This window comes from Pleurodeles waltl, chromosome 8 (genome assembly GCF_031143425.1).
Source record: "Pleurodeles waltl isolate 20211129_DDA chromosome 8, aPleWal1.hap1.20221129, whole genome shotgun sequence".
In the NCBI taxonomy this organism is placed as follows: Eukaryota; Metazoa; Chordata; class Amphibia; order Caudata; family Salamandridae; genus Pleurodeles; species Pleurodeles waltl.
The window spans coordinates 671,485,486-671,505,246 of record NC_090447.1 but is presented as its reverse complement, the minus strand read 5'-3'; the positions used below and the strand labels follow the sequence as shown (position 1 = coordinate 671,505,246).

The 19,761-nt window shown below is 46.5% G+C and overlaps 1 protein-coding gene across 2 annotated transcripts in view; it reads left to right on the top strand.

The window, feature by feature from the left end:
* The window catches only part of CRYBG3 (crystallin beta-gamma domain containing 3), a 1,300,096-nt gene that overhangs the window by 289,960 nt on the left and 990,375 nt on the right, over positions 1-19,761 (top strand). The window contains exon 1 of one of the 2 annotated variants that reach the window (XM_069204786.1): positions 550-645. The exons of the other annotated variant lie outside the window; for it this stretch is intronic. Coding sequence (XP_069060887.1) covers positions 581-645 — 65 coding nt within the window. The 5' untranslated portion in view covers positions 550-580. Of the gene's footprint in view, positions 1-549; positions 646-19,761 lie in introns of those variants that run through there. 2 annotated transcript variants of the gene reach the window in all.

Sequence of the window (19,761 nt, the reverse complement as noted above, 5' to 3'; positions counted from 1 at the left end):
ACACTCTGTCACCCTGTCCACCTTGAACTGCCATTGCTTCCCTTCCTATGCCCCCTTGAACAATGCATCTGTGCTACAATTAGACTGGAACAATACCCTGGACTTTCCTCCATCATCACCCCATCCAATTGCACTTGCCTCTCTTTTTCTTAGCAATTCAATAAACACCCTTGGAAAAAAATATGGAGTATGTCACATTTTTCAAGTAGGTATACGTTTAACCAGGTACAAACATTGCTATTCAACTGTACAGTAAATGAACACATAGGAAAGACCAATAGTTGGCTGTAGTGATCACACCAGGGGCTATAGTGGGGCACCAACATCTGTAAAATGAATTGTCAAAGGGTACAGTAAGTGGGCATAGAAGTGGTAAATAACAGCATGCCAGTGCCAAATAATTTGAAAATAATGATAATGAAATGTGAAGTAACACTGTCTTACCTGTGTGTCATTGGAAGTATTGTCGTATCACTGCTGGTCTGTTATCCTCATCCTCTGCCTCCTTATCCTCTCTGTCCACAGGGTCCACTGCTGCCACACGGGCATCTCCAGCCTCCTCTTCTTGCAGAAAGGGCATATGGAGTCTCCGGGCACGGTTGTGCAACATGCAGCATGCCACTATTATCTGGCAGACCTTCTTGGGTGAGTAGCACAGGGATCTACCTGTTAGATGGAGGCACCTAAACCTGGCCTTCAGGAGGCCAAAGGTTCTTTCTATTATCCTTCTGGTTCGCCCACATGCCTCATTGTAACATTCTTCTGCCCTTGTCCTGGCATTCCTCACAGGGGTCAGCGGCCAAGATAGGTTGGGGTAACCAGAGTCCCCTGCGGATATTGAGGGACATCATTTAGCCACATACTATCCCATATGGCCCACACCATACCCATACACCAACATATACTGGGTGGGGACCAGGGCTCACCTATTAGCCACACCCTATGCCTCTGTAGTTGGGCCATCACATTTGGGATGCTGCTATTCTTCAGGATAAAGGCATCAGGCACCAACCCAGGATACTTGTTATTGATATGGGAGATCTACTGGTCCGCCAAGCACACCATCTGTACATTCATGGAGTGAAAACTCTTATGATTTCGGAACACCTGTTCATTTTGACGGGGGGAATGCAATATGTGTTCCATCAATCGCCCCAAGTATGTTGGGGATAGGTCCCATTGCATAGAAGTCTGTCTTCACTGTGGCCAGATCCTCCACCTGGGGGAATACAATGTAGCTGCACATGTGTTTAATCAGGGCAAACAACACTCTGTTCAGCACTATTGAGAACATTGGCTGTGACATTCCTGCTGCCAAGTCCACTGTCACTTGGAAAGAATTAGTTGCCAGGAAATGGAGCACTGATAGAACTTGCACAAGAGGGGGGAATCCCAGGTGGGTGACGGATAGCAGATATCAGGTCAGGCTCCAATTGGGCACACAGCTCTGTGATTGTGGCCCTGTGAAGTCTATAGGTGAGGATGATGTGCCTGTCCTCCATTTTTGCCAAGTCCACCAGGGGTCTGTACACAGGGTTATGTCTCCATCTCCTATTCATCCGCACCAGTAGCAATCTAAGGGACAAAAGAGTGAGGAGCCGGTCACACACTGAACAATGGGGCTACAACAGTATAATGAATGCTGTCAATTTTGAATGGGTCAGTGAGAATTGTCCTGTATGTCCAAATTTTAACAGTGAGGCAGTTATTACCCAGGGCCTGACCACCCCCCTCCCCCACCCCACCTGAAATGGCGTCCGCCTTTCCTGTGTAAAGGGGCAGGTGGAAGTGAGGTAGTTCTGCTGACGTTGTGTGCCGTTGCGGGAGGTGTTTGCGAACTTCAGTGCAACTCCTCATTGGATAACATTGGGCTCTGTGGGTACAGTGGCCAATGGTGATGTACGCCGGCAGTGACCGTATGCACTGCAGCGGAGGTGACTGCCATTTTCTATCTGTTCACTCACTTGCTACCTGACCTTCAACAGGAGAGGACCTACACTGCATGTGTTGCTGTGACCTGTGTCTGGAACCTACCACGGCCCGTGTGCCTGGGGAAAGGGCCCCTGCCTTCACCTCTGCGGAGTTGGAGCGACTGGTGGATGGGGTCCTACCCCAGTACGGTATGCTGCATGGGCCTCCAGACCAACAGGTGAGTACACTGTGGGCACGATGCATGTGGCATGAATGAATGAATGGAGTGGTGTGTGTGAAGGCCTCATGTAGGGGGGTGGGTGGATGTCCTCTGGGGGATGTACTGGTTGTGTGCTGGGCCATGTGTGTGTAAATGGTGATGTCAAGGGGTATGGCGGGCCAAAAGTGTAAAAGACAGGACTGTCTGACTGATACTATTTTATTTTGTGTATTTCCTCTGCAGGTCAGTGACCATCAAAAGAAAGGTATATGGCGTGCCATCACCAAGGATGTGCGGACCCTGGTGGTCTACTGCACGTGGAACACCCACTGTTGGAAACAGTGGGAGGACTTGAGACGCTGGGCATGGAAGACGGCGGAGGCCCAGCTGGGGATGACCTCCCAACGAGGAACAGGTGCCCGTCGAACCCTGACCCCCTGATGGCCCACATACTTGCAGTGGCCTATCCTGGGCTGGATGGGTGCTTGAGGGCATCACAGCAGCCACAAGGGTGTGAGTACAGTGCCCATTATTACAACTTAAGCATGGTAGGGTGGTATCTGGGTGGGGACTGTGTGTCAGTGGGTGCCCCTAGCCCAGGCCTGACAATGCAGAGTAGGTCCCCCGGTGGCAAGGGTCCCGAAGGGATAATCCTGCTACCTAGCTCATAGGCATCCACAACTGGTGAGGGCTGTGTGTGTCACAGGTGTGCTGCATTTGGCGGTGTGTGCCCCTCCCCATGCCTTGGTGGCTAGCAGTAGAACTGGTAGTGCAGTGCATATTGCATAGGGCTGTTCCCTGTGTGTGAGGGTGGTGTGCACGCCAACGGTGGTCTTGATGCAGCCATTGACAACTGTATCCTTAGTCTCTCCCCCGCTCCCCCCTTTTTGTTTTGTCACCCTGGCCTTATGTGCATTGGCATCATCTGGCGGAGGAGTAGGGGCACCGGCGACAGAGGGAGCTGCATCCCACAGGACCCAGGAGGCAGAGTCCACGAACGGTGAGGGCACCAGTGGACGGAGGGCGAGGGGAGCACCACAGCAGAGACTGGAGGGGACAGTTCAGACACAGATACCTCCTCCGATGGAAGCTCTCAGCTCTGTGACCACCCTAGCTACAGGTACAGCCACCGCCCTCCCAGCAGCCCCTCAGCGAGTTGCCCGTGCCCGCTCACCCAGGAGGGTGGGCATCTCCTTCGCCCCAGGCACCTCAGATCCTGCCCCAGTGAGCCCTGCTGCCCTGAGTGAGGTGGCTATTGACCTCCTGAGATGCATCTCTGTAGGGCAGTCAACCATTGTGAATGCCATCCAGGGGCAGCAGCCCAGATGCAACAGACTAATGCATTTCTGGAGGGCATTCACACTGCTTGGCGGCTCAACGGAGATCGATCCAGGCTCTGGCCTCCTCTCTGATGGCATCCATTGTCCCTGTTTCCCCCCTCTCCCTCTAGCTTCCTCTTATCAATCCCATTCCCCTCATCCCCAACCTATCCCAAGCACACAGGCAGACGAGCATGCACAAGAGACAACTCACAAGAGTAGCACAAGCAAACACAAGCACCACACATCATCCCACAGGCACTCATACAAACATCATCCAGATGCAGACATAACAACATCCTCAATTTCCACTGTCTCCCCCTCCTTCTCCTCCTCCACCTCCCTCCCAGTTCAGTCTACACTCACACCTGTTTGCACTACATCCTCATCCACTACCAGCATCACCACCACACCTAGCAGAACACACACCTCACTTGCAGACACCTCTACAACAGCCGTGCACACGTCCACTGTGTCCTCTCCCACTGTGTCTGTCCCCCCCTCCTAAAGTACCCAAACGCAAGCACTCAGACACCCAACAGCCATCCGACCCCCACCTTTCCCCCACCACCCACCCTTGACGTCTGGCCGGGGCAGTAAAAACCCAGGCAAGCACCTCAGCCGCCCAGTCCATTGGCCCAGTAGTCACCACACCCACTTGTGGTGGGAAAAGATCCAGGGCACATGCCCTGAGGGTGAAGGAGCCTGCACCAGGCAGCCTCAAGGCTAAGGAGCCTGTCCCAGATGCTGGCAGGAAGGGCAAGGAGCCTGCCCCAGCTGCTGGCTGGAAGAGCAACAGGCCAGCACCAGCTGCTGGCAGGAAGGGCAAGGAGCCTGCCTCAGCTGCTGGCAGGAAGGGCAAGGAGCCTGCCTCAGCTGCTGGCAGGAAGGGCAAGGAGCCTGCCCCAGCTGCTGGCAGGAAGAGCAAGGAGCCAGCCCCAGCTGCTTGCAGGAAGATCAGAGAACCAGCAGGCAGGATGGACAAGGGGCTTGAGGCAGGGACTCTGACGGAGCCCCCATAACCAACCATGGTTGTGCAGCCATCCGAGGCTGCAGGGGATGGGCTGGAGCCTCCCCCCAGCAGCAGCAGCACTACTACTACCACTGAGCAGCCGTCGGGGACGGTATGCAGACCTGCCTCCATGGGCTGCTGTGTGGCCTGCGCCCTGCAAATCCAGTGGGTATGACACCCACCTGAGAGACTGTGACCTTGCACTCCCCAGGATCAAGAGCACAGGGCATGATGCCCCCTCCAGAACCAGTGGGTAAGACACCCACCACTCCCTGCCTCCCCAGGATCAAAAGCACAGGGCACAATGCCACCTCCAAAACCAGTGGGTAAGACACCCACCAACTCGAGCCTCCCCAGGGCCAAGCACAGGGCATGTTGCCTCTTCCAGGGCAAGTGGGCAAGTCACCCACTTGAGAGACTGTGGCCTTGCACTCTCCAGGACCAAGCACAGGGCATGTTGACCCCTCCAGAACCAGTGGCTTTGTTCCATCTCACAGCTGAGGTGCCCCCGTTCCCCTGAGGTGCCTGCCTGTTTTCCAAATGATGCCCCTGCAGTGTTCTCTCCGTGTTGATACAGGTGACAAATGGGGCCTTGGACTTTGGCCTGTGGCCCACGCACACTGAGGACTGGGCAATGTCCCTTGAACTGTACAATTGTATATATCTATTACATTGCATATTTCTTATTTATACTGTGTTGATCTTATTACACTCACGTTAGTAAATTCCTGTTGTCCTTGCATTATTCATCCTAGGTACAGGGTAAATATGTTTTATTACTGCAGCTGATTGTGTGTATGGTGTTGGGGTGGGTGTGTGTGTGTCACTTTCCCCCCCCCCCCCCCTCTCCTGTTTGCTAGGCAGCTGTACTCATCGTCTTCACCGCCGTTGGTATTCGTGGTGGAGCAGGACGTAGACGATCATGGGGAAGACATGCAGCTCGGGCTCCATGGCGGCGTGGTTGTTCAATGTGTCGCCAATGGTGAGTCCTTTCCCTTCTGTGCAGTGTTTCCGCCAGGTGGTGGATTACAGGGTCTTAATATGGTGGGGGGAACACTGACTTCCGCCTGGTTGTAGATGGCTAGTGCCATGGTGGCTGTTGTTTTCGCCCTGGCGGTCGGTGTGGTAAAGTGGCTGTCTATCTGAGTTCTCACCGCTGTGGTCATAATTTGGCGGTACTTACCGCCACTTTTATACCAACCGCCAGGGTTGTAATGAGGGCCATAGTGTCTTCTGCGATTGATATCATACAGAATGATGTCCCTTTTACACCATGGACAAAGTCAGATGCGCTCCACCATGCAGTTACGTTGTACATTACAGATTCTGAAAAACGCCCACGTCCCATGGAAATACATTAACAATAGTGACTTGTTTGCTGCTTTTAATTTGTCCAGGGAACAACAGATGGCTAAAAAAAGAAGCAAGTTACATCATGGTTAATTTTGAAAAGCTTTCACAGTAGCAGAAAGTCCTTTAACAGTATTGCTCGTACATGGTGTCCTGAATCTGCCAATTTCCACCTTTAGTTTTATGAAATGTTCGAAACTTATTGTTGAGGACAGATACGAGCGGCTAGCCAATAGCTACATAAAAGAAGACTGGGAGTTGCCTTTCGAGTTAAAATGTCTGAATGGTGAAACAGAAGTCTTTCTGAGCGTAAGCGAATGTTAGACTACTATTAGTCATTCTTTATTCTGCAAGCAGGAGGCACTTCACAGCTTTTGCAATGCGGGGGTTGCAAACTTGGCATGCTTTCTGAAGGGTACTCCCGTCCCTTTGATTCGTCCAGCATTTCATATACTTTTGAGCACTGAGAGCTGTTGCGGAGTGAGACCAGGAACCGCCTATGCAATTTCGGTCTCTCAAATTGTAACTTGTTGTGGACATGTTTTATTCCCCCCCCCCACCACATAAGAGTTAAGAGTAGCAGAAATGTGGTCTCACATTGATACTACTAATGTAAATTATGACAAGCTGAGCAGTCTAAAGGCATTACTGTTCCAAAAACAAGTGGCAGTGACATCAACCAGAGAGACATATGCTCTCCAGATAGCAAGATCATCAGCTGAGATAAAATCCCTATTAAATACCAACTTCCCGATGCACCTTGGAAAGCTGATTTCCAGAATATTCAATATTTAACACTCCAAGCACTGCAGGGATTGTACACTTCATTAAGGCTGTTGGGTCTGGATTCGTTTCCATCTTCCAGACTGTCTTCAGAGTCATTCCATCAGCTCTCTGTTCACTCTTTTCAAGTGTGTTTGCCGGCTTTCCTGTGACTTTGGCACTGATTGGCGGGATACTGCTGCTGCTATTCCTAATGCACAATGGTTGTGCCTTCTCGGCTAGGCGGAGTGATGAAGCTACTGCCACCAGCCTAGTTGTGCCGTGATTGCATGGTACAGTTCTTTGGTGCTCCGTTGCTGGAGGAATTGGAGCATGATTGGTCACAGTTATTCTGACTAGTCCTGTGGTGCGTGCAACTTGTCTTTCATTTCACCTGGTACCTCTTTGAGTGTCTAACTTCGGTATGTCTTGCTGTTCCGCAAGTGCCTCCTTGGACATGAAACTGCTTATGATCCTGATGAGAGTTCATTCACAGTCGTGGCCCATGATACTGAGGCTGACTCGCGAGGCCACCTGTGAGCCACCTCTTGTGAACTATTTGGCTCCCTCTGGCACTATGGATGGTATTGCCTTCACAGGTGATCATGAGTTTGAGGCTTCTGCGCACTTCTGCGACATCAATCTGACATCCAACGATGTGGAGTCAATCCTGGATGTGCTCTCATTTGATGACTTTGGAGAAATTCGTCAAGATCACAACTATTGTTAAATGATTTGGTTCATGCCAAATTGCCCTATTAACTGGATTCGCATTTGGCCTGCTGTGCTTGTCATGGTTGACATTTTTTATCTTTGTATGTTTTTAGCCTAGGTTTTAATAAGATTTTAGTATGACTTTAGCCCAGAGCATTTTAGCTTGGACTCATGCACCCTCTTTAGAGTATTGGCATCCATGTTTCGGCAACAGGGAGGAGGTGGTGAATCCATATTAGTTTTTATTAGGAAGTAGGAGTCTAGCTTAGCCCTTTGGCTTGCAGGCCTGTGCCCCAGTCATCTAGTGACTTAACTTACTTAGTGTGCTCTCTTTTAGTACGTTTATTTTATTATTTCTTTTATATGGCTGCCATTGCTATGGTAATAAAAATGTTTTGTTTTGCATTATCGGTGTCACTATCAGCGTCAAAATCAAGTGATGTACGTAGGTATTCATATAATCTCCCTTTCCTACTTGCGTGTGACAGGAACATAATGTACTTTTGGTGGGAATTGCTTACATAATTGCCACCACAAACCTGCCTCCTTATCTATTGTCTGGGAACATACTTCGTCAGGTGTCCTACAAGATCTGTATAAATACATTTCACACAAACAAGCTTATCAGAGGGATGCCTACCAGATGCCATCTATGTCATCTCTGCTGCACATCATCTCACTGCAGAATTCAGCCTCGTGTCACCACAGAGTCTGACATAGACCTCTTTCCAAGGTAACAAGGGTTGGGGGGGGCACTTCTCATTGACACAGTACTGGCAGTTTAGTACATCTAACTTTCATTAGGTTAGGGATTAGGTTCGCTATGCAAGGGATTTTACATTTCATTTTTATTGCAAGATGGTGGGGGTCTTTGTATTCACGATTCATCTTTACACTCATGCTTCTTTTATTAAGCATTATCCTAATTATTGCAGCTTATGCATTTTATTGTCGATTTCAGTCCTTTCAGTAAATATATTGAAAACTCTTCTGCATCTCCTTCATTGCCTGTGTGTGCCTGAGACTTGTTGCTAACATGAGAAAAGGGTAACTTCCATTCCACCACGACTCCCCTCAGATGTTGCACTCTAGAGTCCATGCGGAAGGCTGCCAGAAATTACCTTTTACTGTTTGTGTGTTTGGTGATGTACTGCTTGTGAGCCAGGAGGGTTGGACCGACAGTTCCGACTTGTTGTAGGATCGGCTTAGACGCCTACCAACAAAAGTTCTGTCATCCCTAAACCAGCAGTCTCGCCTAGGAGCAAGAGTCCAACTACGACACTCCACTCTTCTGTCGCTCCACTCTGACACTCCTCAACACTCCACTCTATGGCACTATGTCACTCCACTCTGACACTCCACTCAGTGCCACTCTTTTCTATGCTATTAAGGTTTAACTGTGCTAAACAACAGCCACAATAGAGTTCAACATGGTTATAACACAATGGCAAAGACAGTAGCTCCTGGACAGGCGAGACCTTTTGGCTTTGCCAGTGCTTGTTTTATTTTCTACCCGGACTGCTCAAGGAGAGATTCCTAGGCAGCCTGAGGATTGTTTTTATGGGACATGTTGATCAGTGCGCAGGACACCCTGACGTCATTACCATTAAAGTGAAACTAAAAGAAGCAATCAGCTTGTATTGTTTTACATTCACTGAATCACTGCTGGGCTGCATATCTCATCCCGCTGAGCAGTGATTGAGATGGGGTAGGGAGTGAGCATTTGATACAGTTTCACTCTTTCTGCCCACAGGGGGGGCAGATGTTGTGACTACCCTCAATCTGCCTTCTGGAGGCAGAAAGCACACTAGAATAATCACATCATCAATATAATGAGAAAGCAGCACCCCTGGAATGAACGGTACCTCATCCAGGTGTTCTACCTTCAGCTGGTGACAGATGGTGGGGCTATGCAAATAGCCCATTGGGAATCTTAAAAAAGTATACTGTCTCCCCTGCCACGAAAAGGCAAATTGTTCTTGATTCTCAGGGGCTATCGGTATGAGGGAAAAGGTATTAGCAGTGTCAAACGTTGCATACCAGGTTCCTTTATATCTCTGTATTTTCTCAATCAAGGTAGTCATCAATTAAGGACGACAGCAGTCAAAGGGAGTGTACTTTTCAATCCACTCTATAATCAACTGTCATTCTCCAACTACCATCCGATTTACTTACGGGACACATGGGATTGTTCCAGGCGTTGGTGACCTTGGCCACCACCCCTGCCGCTACCAGGTCCTGTATGCTTTTACTTAACTCATTCTGCCCTCCCGGGATCTGGTACTGCTTCATGTCAACCACTTCGGAGGCTGGAAGAACATTTACTTGGAGGTATTTTAAAATTACCCACCCTCACAGCTGAAATATATTTTTTTGATCTGAATTGATAGCACCCATCCTCCAAATATAGTCATTCTTTTCAAAACATTGATTCCAATAACATATTCGGAGATGGGCACTATCAAGACAGTGTACTGTCTTTTTGGCACTCTTCCTATTCTCATATGGACTTTAGTTTGCACCGCTGATGTTTCTTTTCCGCCCAAACCTGTAATAGTGAAATGCGGTCCTTTTTAATTTTTTGGGGTTTCCATATATCAAGGAGGCCTCTGCTCTGCTGTCCACCAGGGCCCGAATTTTATGAACATGACTATTTTTCCAATTAATTTCTTCGTCAACATGGGTTCTATTATCCTTGCAAGCACATCCCTGTAAGAGTTTGGCCTACTTCCTAGTTTGATTTCAACCTCTTGACTTTCGCCCAGGTCGAATCTGGATATATGCTTTCATACCCATAGGAAACTCCCAGCCCCACTTTTTTTTTTTTTTTTTTTTTTAACTTATTCAACTAATCGCTGTCCAAGCACTCCTCCTCTTTCACTTTTTGGCGGGAATAATTTTATCTCTCTTTTTCCTTCACCTCTGGCTTGCCTTGACTCACCCGCATATTATCCTGTTTATTCACTTTCCTGCTCCCCTCTTTCCTGTCTAGCCCTTGCTTCCAAAACATCTCCCACAGTGTTCACATACTATTCCGTCTATCTGTTCTTTCTTCACATCATCCTTCAACAATGCCATGAACATATCCCTCTGGGATACCCTGCTATTGTCTGGGCAGACCTCGGACTGTGAGTTTTTTTGGGCTTTATCCACTCTCCTAACTCTCCCTACTCCCGGACTGCCTCAATCACCTGCAGCAAGGGATTACCTGTCTGATTGATTAGTAGAGTCATTATCACATGTTTGTAGGCTGGGGAGCCAAGTTAATTATTTTGTTTCGCACTGATACTGTCATCAGGCCGTCCATTAGACAGTGAGCAGTACCCAGAAAAATGACGGTCTTCATACCTTCTTCCTTGGTTCTCTGCATAGAATCTCTCAATATAAACCAGGGTTTATCATTCAGTGACCAATCTGACTCTGTAGGATACTTATGACTACACCCCTCACTGTTAATTGTGATTGTCACCCTGATAGCTCCTAAACTGCTCATCCACAGTGGGGTCAGTGCTAAGTATACAGAACTTTGCTGCATTTCCTTGATATAGCATCACACAAGAGGCTCCTGTATCAAACAATCGCACCATCCACAGGTCTGCTGAATTCTATCTATAATGTCAATCTCTTGCTGAGTGTAATCCTTCAGGGAGATTGTGACGACCTGCAGATGTTGTGGGCCAGCCTGTATCTTCTGTCTCATCATGGGCTGTGCACGGACAACCTTCCGGTCTTACTACTCACCCTGGCTACTATTTTGGCAACACTCTTCCCCAGAATCTGAAGATTCAGAAGAATCCCAGATATTGCCATCCCATTCCTCCGGATTCCATTCTATCCCTGCCTTGGCAATAGCTAGATGAATATTCCTTTTATTAACCTTCCCCCTTCCCTTCTTATCTTTGTACTGCACCGCTCACACTGCAGCTCTCTCAGCCACAGTCTAGTAAGTTTCCAATTTATCTTGCAACAGTTTAATTTGACATGATAACATTATAGAGGTATTTGTTGCTTCTATCAATTGCTTTCTATCTGATCACGCTCCGCTTCTGACTGAGCACATTTTTCATGCAACTTACGATAAGCACATAAAAGGATCCAGCCTCTTCCCACTAACCTGCTAAGCTCTCTACCTCTTTCTATTGGCACCTTCTGCAAACAGGCCAATACATCTGCTGGCGCGGCATCTGCCATACATGCATTCCAATTTTCAGTCAAGCCAGCACAGAAAGACCACTTTGGCACAAGCGTACCATAGGGGGTTATTTCACACCACGGTATGTCATTTGGTATTTGGGAAACTGCCTTTGTCTTTCTGCCAAACATCTTTTACTTTAATATCATATCCTGCCGACTATGCCAAAATATATTGCTTCGCACTTCATACCATAGGGCGCGATGGTACAGGAACTTAGCACTCTTAATGTGAAGTCCTGTATTTATTAAGGCCCTTTCCAATTATCAAGTAAAAGACATGAATATGCAAGAAGAAATGTATGAATCAAGTGATCAAGATATCCCAACAGAAGAAATGTGTAATACATTAACAGAACATGCGTACATGAACCAACAAATCAAGACTTAGAATACATCACCGATTGAGTTGCATACAACATCCTTGACGGCGACTGGGGAGCCCTCAGCAGTCAGACAGGGAATCTCAATTGGGACCACCAAAGATCCCTGGGCAAAGCATCCGTTCCACAGGTGAGCTCCTGTCCGAGCGCCAAGTCTGTCTGTCTTTTATACCTTAAACAACTCAAGGAGAGAGTGCTGGAAACCCCCTCCCTTCTGTTATGAAATTAATGCTGGCTGTACTCGTCTGCATCGAAATCACTCACAGGAGCTGGCAGGCTCCTGTATTTGCTCTGAGATAGAGCCATTCATTCCTCTGGAAAAAACAATCTCAACCCTTTGAATTTATCAAATGCGCATCCCACATACCATGGTCCAGAAACTATCCTACTCTGTACTAGTGAAAAGGAAAAGCAACTCTGTGAAAAAAAATGCCTTCGCCCTGCTGCAGGGCACAAAATAGTCACTCACACAAAGTGAAGTCAATGGTCACCTGCTTGGTCCACATAGTATCACATGTCAGTGGTAGGAATTTTGTGGATTCCTGCTGATTCCAGAACTTTACATCACAGAACTATAAGGGAACTGTGTTATTTTGAGCAAAGTTTGACATTTGCAGGACATTGTGGATAAGCAGACCTTGTGGGAACCATGCAAGGCATACCACACTGAAATCCCCTGGGCATCTAGTTTTCATAAACTGGGTGGCGGCCCAGCATTTTCCCAATAGCACAGCTAACCCCAGCTAACCTTATCACTAACCTCTCCATGTTTCATTTAAGGGCCTCTTGTGTGGCAGTCTCGTGGCCCAACCACATAAGTAGGGTACAGTTGTTATTGGGAGATGTGTGGGAACTCTGGGTGGTATGAAATTTGTGGATCCCCATAGATTCAGGAACTTTCCTCTACAGATGTGAGTAGAATGTGTGTGATTTAGTCAACGTTTGAGGTTTGCAAGGGCTTCTGGGCAAGAAAACATGGTGAGAGACACACATAAGTCACCCCACCCTGGATTTCCCTAGGTGTCTAGTTTCCACAAATGTACAGATTGGCTAGGTTTCCCTAGGTGCCGGCTGAGCTAGGGCCCAAAATCCACAGCTACCCACTGTTAGACTTGACATCCTTGACGTGGTCTCCCCTACATTTTTGACTCTGTTTCCCAGGTTGCTGATGTGTGCTGGACTCTGTTTTGGGTACTCTGGGCACTTTACCACTGCTATATAGTGCTAAAGTGTAAGTGCTCCTATGTAGAATGTATATGTAATTGGCTTTCCATGATTGGCACATTTGATTTACTGGTAAGTCCCTAATACAGTGCACCAGAGGTGCCCAGGGCCTGTAAATCAAATGCTACTAGTGGACCTGCAGCACTGGTTGTGCCACCCACATGAGTAGCCCTGTAATAATGTCTCAGACCTGCGGCTTTAAACTGCCATTTCGACTTGGCAAGTGTACTCACTTGCCAGGCCTGAACCGTCCCTTTTCTTACATGTAAGACACCCCTAAGGTAGGCTCTAGGTAGTCCCTTGGGCAGGGTGCAGTGAATGTTTAACTTAGGACATGTACTAATGTGTTTTTTATGTCCTGACAGTGAAATACTGCCAAATTCATTTTTCACTGTTGCAAGGCCTATCTCTCTCATAGGTTAACATGGGGGATACCTTTAAATTTGATTAAAGTGTAGATTCCCCTTGGGAGCAGATGGACTGGGGGAGTTTGGGGTCTCTGAACTCCCAATTTAAAAATACATCTTTTAGTAAGGTTGGTTTTAAGATTGTGTGGTTGAAAATGCCACTTTTAGCAAGTAGGCTTTTTCTTGCTTAAACCATTCTGTGACTCAGTTTGACAGTTGGGCTGTTTGCACCTCTCTCTAAACAGTGACACAAAGGGAGCGGGGTTGTAGCCTGCATATCCCGATGAGCCATCTGTGCTAGGAGGGAGGGTAGGAGTGGTCACTTACACCTGGAAGGGCTGTGCCTGCCCTCACCCAATCCAGTTTCCAACCCCCTGTTGTGAGTCTGGGGCCTGGCCTGGCCTGGGCAAGGCAAGATTTCACAAACAAGAGAGACTTTCCTTTGAAGTAGGCCTACTCCAAAGGCAGAGCTGGGTATAAGAAGGGCACCCAACCCCCTGGAGAGGAGATCACTTCTGGAAATCAATAGGAACCTCTGCCAGGAGAAGAGCTGAGGAGAAGTGCTGCCCTGCCTGTGATTTGTGGAGCTATCCTGCAGTTGCTGCTTCTGCCTGTGCAAGGGGACAAAGACTGGACTTTGTTGTGCATTCCTGCTTGTGAATAAATATCCAAGGGCTTAAAACTGAGCTTGCTTCCTATTGTTGAAGTCTCAGTGCCATCAAAGACTTCCCCTGCCAGCCCCTGGGCTCTCTGCTGAGACTCCTGCCCTGCCAAGTGGTGCCCTATCCAGTTCCTGGGGCCTTGGAAGGTGCAGCTGGCAGACCAAGGCTGAAAATCCACACACCTTCAGCTGTGCGGGGAAATGTTTGCTGCAACCTCCGAGACGCGGGTGAAAAAAAACGATGTGCCGCTGTCTTTGCGGCTGAATTCTCCGCTCTGCCTCCATTGCAGCTGGAAAATCGACGTACGCAGTTGGAGAAATGATGCGCAACACCCTCTGATGGGAGGCTGATGACGTCGCAACCCACATAGCGCGGTTTTCCTGATACTGTGTGGCTGGATTTTCAACGCAGCACTTTGGGTGCGGAAAAACGATGCATCGCTCTCCTGCGTAGAGGAGAAAAGCCGACGAGACCGGAGGAGGAGAACAACACACAGTCTCGCTTGAGTGTGAGAAATCGTGTGTGTTATTGTGACGCTAACCAGGTACTTTTCAACGCTAACAATGTTTTTAGTGTTTTCTCAAGGATTTAAGACTCTTTTGCTTCTAAAATTCATAACTTGACTTGTGTATATTGGATTTTTGTTATTTTGGTCTTGTTTTGTTTAGATAAATATTTCCTATGTTTCTAAACCTGTGTTGTCATTTTGTAGTATTTTCAGTGAGTCACTGTGTGTGTAGTCTCTGAAGTTAAGCCTGCCTGCTTGTGCCAAGCTACCAAAGGGGTGAGCGGGGGTTAACTAAGGGTGATTCTCCTTTACCTTGACTAGAGTGAGGGTCCTTGCTTGGACAGGGGGTAACAACCTGACTGCCAACCAAAGACCCCATTTCGAACACCCACTTTGCAAAAAAAGGGTCAGTTTTCAGTGGAGAAATGTGATGTCGATGTTGCATTTTGGGCCCTTTCCTGTTGTAGTCACTGGGCCTACCCACATGTCGCTTAGGCTCTCATTATTCTAATGAGACTACTGGATTTTTTGTAGTTCCTGAATCCCTCTCACTAATGGGCAAGATGTTCCTCTACAAGTTGTGAGTAGCAACACCGACACCTCTCCGAGCTTGGAGAGGGTGGAAAATGATCTTGCATTGGGTCCACTAACATCAAATAATACAGAAATAATTGATCAATTCAATACAGCTTCAACACAAACCAAACAAATGGTGCTATTTATTCTGTGCCACCACGAGAAACACCAACTCCACCAACTAACACAGCTCCAGTTTTTGCACAAACTGGTTCTGGATATTTTGCTGACATCAATGATGACATCTCAGACTCATTCGCCTCTTCAGCACCTGAACTGTCAAAAGCACGTAAGCTAATGAACTGGCTTAAAATACATACTTTATTTTTCCATGGAACTATCTGTGGCTTTCCTTGACTGTACTATCTTTCCTACTTTGGATTGGTTTTGTCATCACTTTCTTTTTGTTAATACATGGTCATTTTCTTTCTGAAAAATGAACAGTTAAACTGGTGGATGAGGTCTTAAAACTACATTTTTCATCACACAAAGTCCGAAGAGCATTGTCTTTTGTGAACATTTCCGCAAATACCAATTGGGATTGTTTGGGATAAAGTAACTTTTGAAATATATGGCCCTATGGAGGTCATTCAAATACCATATGTGTTAAAAGTCTCCATGAATGATATAATAATACCAGATATTGTTTCAGATGATTGGGATGTGAAAACAGTTGATTCTATGATGACTGAATAGCAGTATTATACTGTATTCGAAAACAAAGATGTTTATCAATCTAAAGAAAATGATGGTGATATGTTTTGCTATAATTATTATGAGCATCATTTCACACACAGAGCAAGCAGCCCCAAAACTGTTTTTAATTATACACAATGGGAACATTGTCCAGCTATTCTGAAAAGTTTACATATTTTTCTGGGCATAATATTAAACAATGCTGAGTCGTATTTTTTAAAATTGCCACCTACTGAACACATATGCATATTATTGACAAATACGAAATTTATATATTGAGGTTCCTTTGTTTCCCGGGTGACTATAGAAGGCCCTGAATATTGGCTGAAGTCGATTGACTTAAAAAAGTGTGTGGGGAACTAGACATTGGCAAATAAGGGGGAAGGAAGCCTTATTCAGAGCATGCCTGATACGTGTACAAATGATATGTTTAAATGAAACAGTACATCAAACAAGTTGTCTAGGCTTAGCAAAGATCAGAGAATTAAACATGCCCAGTATACCCGCCCCTGCAAAATTTTATAAATGGCAAAGATATACAAATGCAACTGAAGATCAGCTTGACAAATGGGTCCAGAATGGTACATTTAATGTTTCACTGACACGTCCTGGCGGGTGGTTATTGTGGCCAGTAGATACCAATGGGTGTCACCAACGTTTTATCAACTCTTCAGGGTTTTAGAACTAATAGGCAGGACCCTCGCTATATATCATCCGAACATGCGGGAATAGTTACAACATACAGTGGAGGGAAGCTATGCCAGCAATGGTTAAGAACTTCTCACTAGATGTGGTTAGAGAACACCTCAGTCTCCTGTCCAATAATAACGATTTACAAGACTTCCTGTTAGGCCCCAAACATCGTAGAAGGCGCTTCTTATATGAAGTATATTATGAAACTTGGAAGCTTTCCCAACAAGAAGCAGCTGCCTGGTTAAGGCAAGTAGACCAGGAAAATCTAAAAAAGGCATTAGCTGTTGTGGATAATGGGATTAATACCCTGTCCGACCGGATATACACCTTAAATAACATCACCTCTTCTGCTATAGAAATTATACAAACAGATATGTCTTCCTTACACCACGGACAGAGTCAGCTAAGGTTCATTATGCAGTTGGCTTGGACACTTCAAACATTGAAGGCAGGTTGCGTTCCCTGGCAGCATGTCACCGTAAGGGAAATATTTCCTTCCTTTAATTTAACACAACAACAACTAATGACTAAGAAGGAAGCAACTTATGTCATGTTAAACAACGAGAAGTTAGAAAAATTGCCTTTTACTGTGGCTGAAATACCATCTGCTAAGTGGCTAATACACTGATTCATTAATCTGCCTATTTCTACACTTCAGTTCACCTCCTGTTTAAAACACATTCCGGTAGGCAGATATGAAAGGCTGGGAGATAGTTACATCCATGAGGTGTGGGAGCAACCCTTCTCATACAAATGTCTCAGTGGCATGAAAGAGGTCTTTCTTAGCAGTAGTGAATGTGAAACTTCAGTCAGCCATTCGATGGTTTAACAGCTGTCCTTGCATGGGGCGTGTAACGTGTATGCAGCAAATTTAGCTTGTTATCTAAAGGGAGTTCCTGTCCCCTTGATTAGACCTACGTTCCAGGTGCTTTCAATCGGCAGCTACGTTCTCCTCAATGGTGAAGACTGTTGTGGGATGCAAGGCGGAATAGTTTGTTGTTTCAGTCTCTACGATTGTTACATGATGCGGGAACGTACAGTTTCCTCCTACTAAAATAAAAGGCAGCAGACATTTGGCTTCACATCGCTACTTTTTATGTGAATTTTGACAAGTTGAGCAGACTCAAGGCTTTGTTGTTTCAAAAGCATGTGGCCCTTATGTCTGCACGCGAGACCTACGCACTTCAGGTGGCAAGGTCGTCAGCAGAGATACAGTCCCTTTAAAGTACCAACTTTCCGAGACACTTTGGTGAACTCGTGGGACAGATATTTAATGCGTCCAGTACAACTGGAATCGCAAACTTTTTTAAGGCTGTTTCTGGTTTTGTTTACACCTTCTCCTCCATATTTGGTTTAATACCATCAGCCATTCATTCAATTTTCTCCATTATTTTCGGGGGATCTCCAATAACTTTGGCTATAATTGTTGGCATTTTGTTGTTGCTATTTTTTATGCGCAAAGGCTGTCCCGCCACAACAAGGAGGAATGAAAGCGCTCCCATGAGCGCAGCTGTGTCGTGAACGCATGATGCAGTATTTTGGAGCAACAGTCCTGGAGCAATTGGAGTGTGGCTGGTCTCTGTTATTCAGACTGGTTTTGCATTGTTTGCAGCCCGTGTTTCGGTGCTTCTGGTGCTCTTTCGAATACGCACTGGAAGTCTGTCTTTCTACGCAGCGCTTGCTTTCATTGGACGCTGATCTGTTGATGTTCTCACTGAGGGCTAATTACCAGACATGCGCGTTGAGGTGTTTGCTACGGGGAGCTACTTATGAGTTGTCCTTCCTGGGGGATGTGGCTCTTAACTCATCTTTGGGTACACCACGGAATGCCGCCTTGGCTGAGGCTATGGAACACGACTGCTCCTTTGTCCTTCTTGGCGATGCCTTTCCAACTTTAACACTTGCCGAAGTGGAAGATTTCCTGTCCTCTATGGTCCCAGAATCGATTGGAACTTTTCAAAAATAACTTTGACTTTTGAAATTCGGTCTTTTTATGCCACATGTTCACGTTCTAAATTGTCTTTTTGATATGCTCACGTGTCCTTTCGACTTGCAATAATTTACATTAATTTTTACATGTAAATCTTAGGTTGAGTTTTTTTTTTCTTTTAGTAGCAGTTTATGTAACTAGGCTTTGAACCACCTTTTACTGACAAGGGGAGAGGGTGTTGTGTAGCTATTTTAGCTACAGCTCCATGCACGTTATTTTACCCACTAGGCCAAGCCACTGTGCACTCTAACCTAGATATATTTTATTCAGCTTTATTTTATTTTTGTTACAATAGCCACTTTTACGGACTTTTTTTATTTTCTGTTTATCTAACTGTTTTTGCCTAGGCCAGCACTCTGTTGTCAAATAAGACATTCTTGCTCACTCTGTGCTTCTTCTAAGGCTACAGCACGGCACATTGCCGGTGAACATGGAATGAGTTTAGTCTCCGACATTCGTAGAAAACACACATCCTTACGTAGGGCCATTTTCTCAGAACATCAGCTGTTTTATTATAAAAACACTTCCCTGTCCCTTACACGTTAGAGGGAGATTCCAGCCAGAGAACCACGACTGTATGCTGATTGCCAAATGCTTCGCTACATCTGTTTTACAGACTTCAGGCCTTTGCTCAGGTATGGGGAATGATGTCTTCCCAGGGGAACCTGAAGGGCAGAATTAGAGCTTAACACGCTGTGCTCTATCGTAGCTCGGGTAGGAATTAGTCTACTGACTGTAGTGACAATATGGTAGCGTTATTCTTATGCTTCACTCTCCCTGTCACAGTTTTAATACTGTCATGCTGTGTCGTCCTGGTTATTGCAGCTCATGCTTTGCTATCTAAGATGCAGTCGCCTCATTAAAATCATTATTGAAACATATACTGCCTCTGTGTGTCATTATATATATGAGATTAATGTAACTGAAAGAAACGGGTGACATCTGAGTGACCACGGCTTCCCTGAGAAACCAATTATGTCATGCACTTGGCTGCCAAGTCATCCCTGCCCTCGGGTAGAGATGAGGCACTGCTAGTTAGCCGGAGCAAAACCCAGATTGGAGCGACTGGTGTCACCTGCATTGGCTTAGACTTAGTCTCCAACACCGTGGGCGATTCTGCCGCTCAGACTTCAGTAGTCTCAT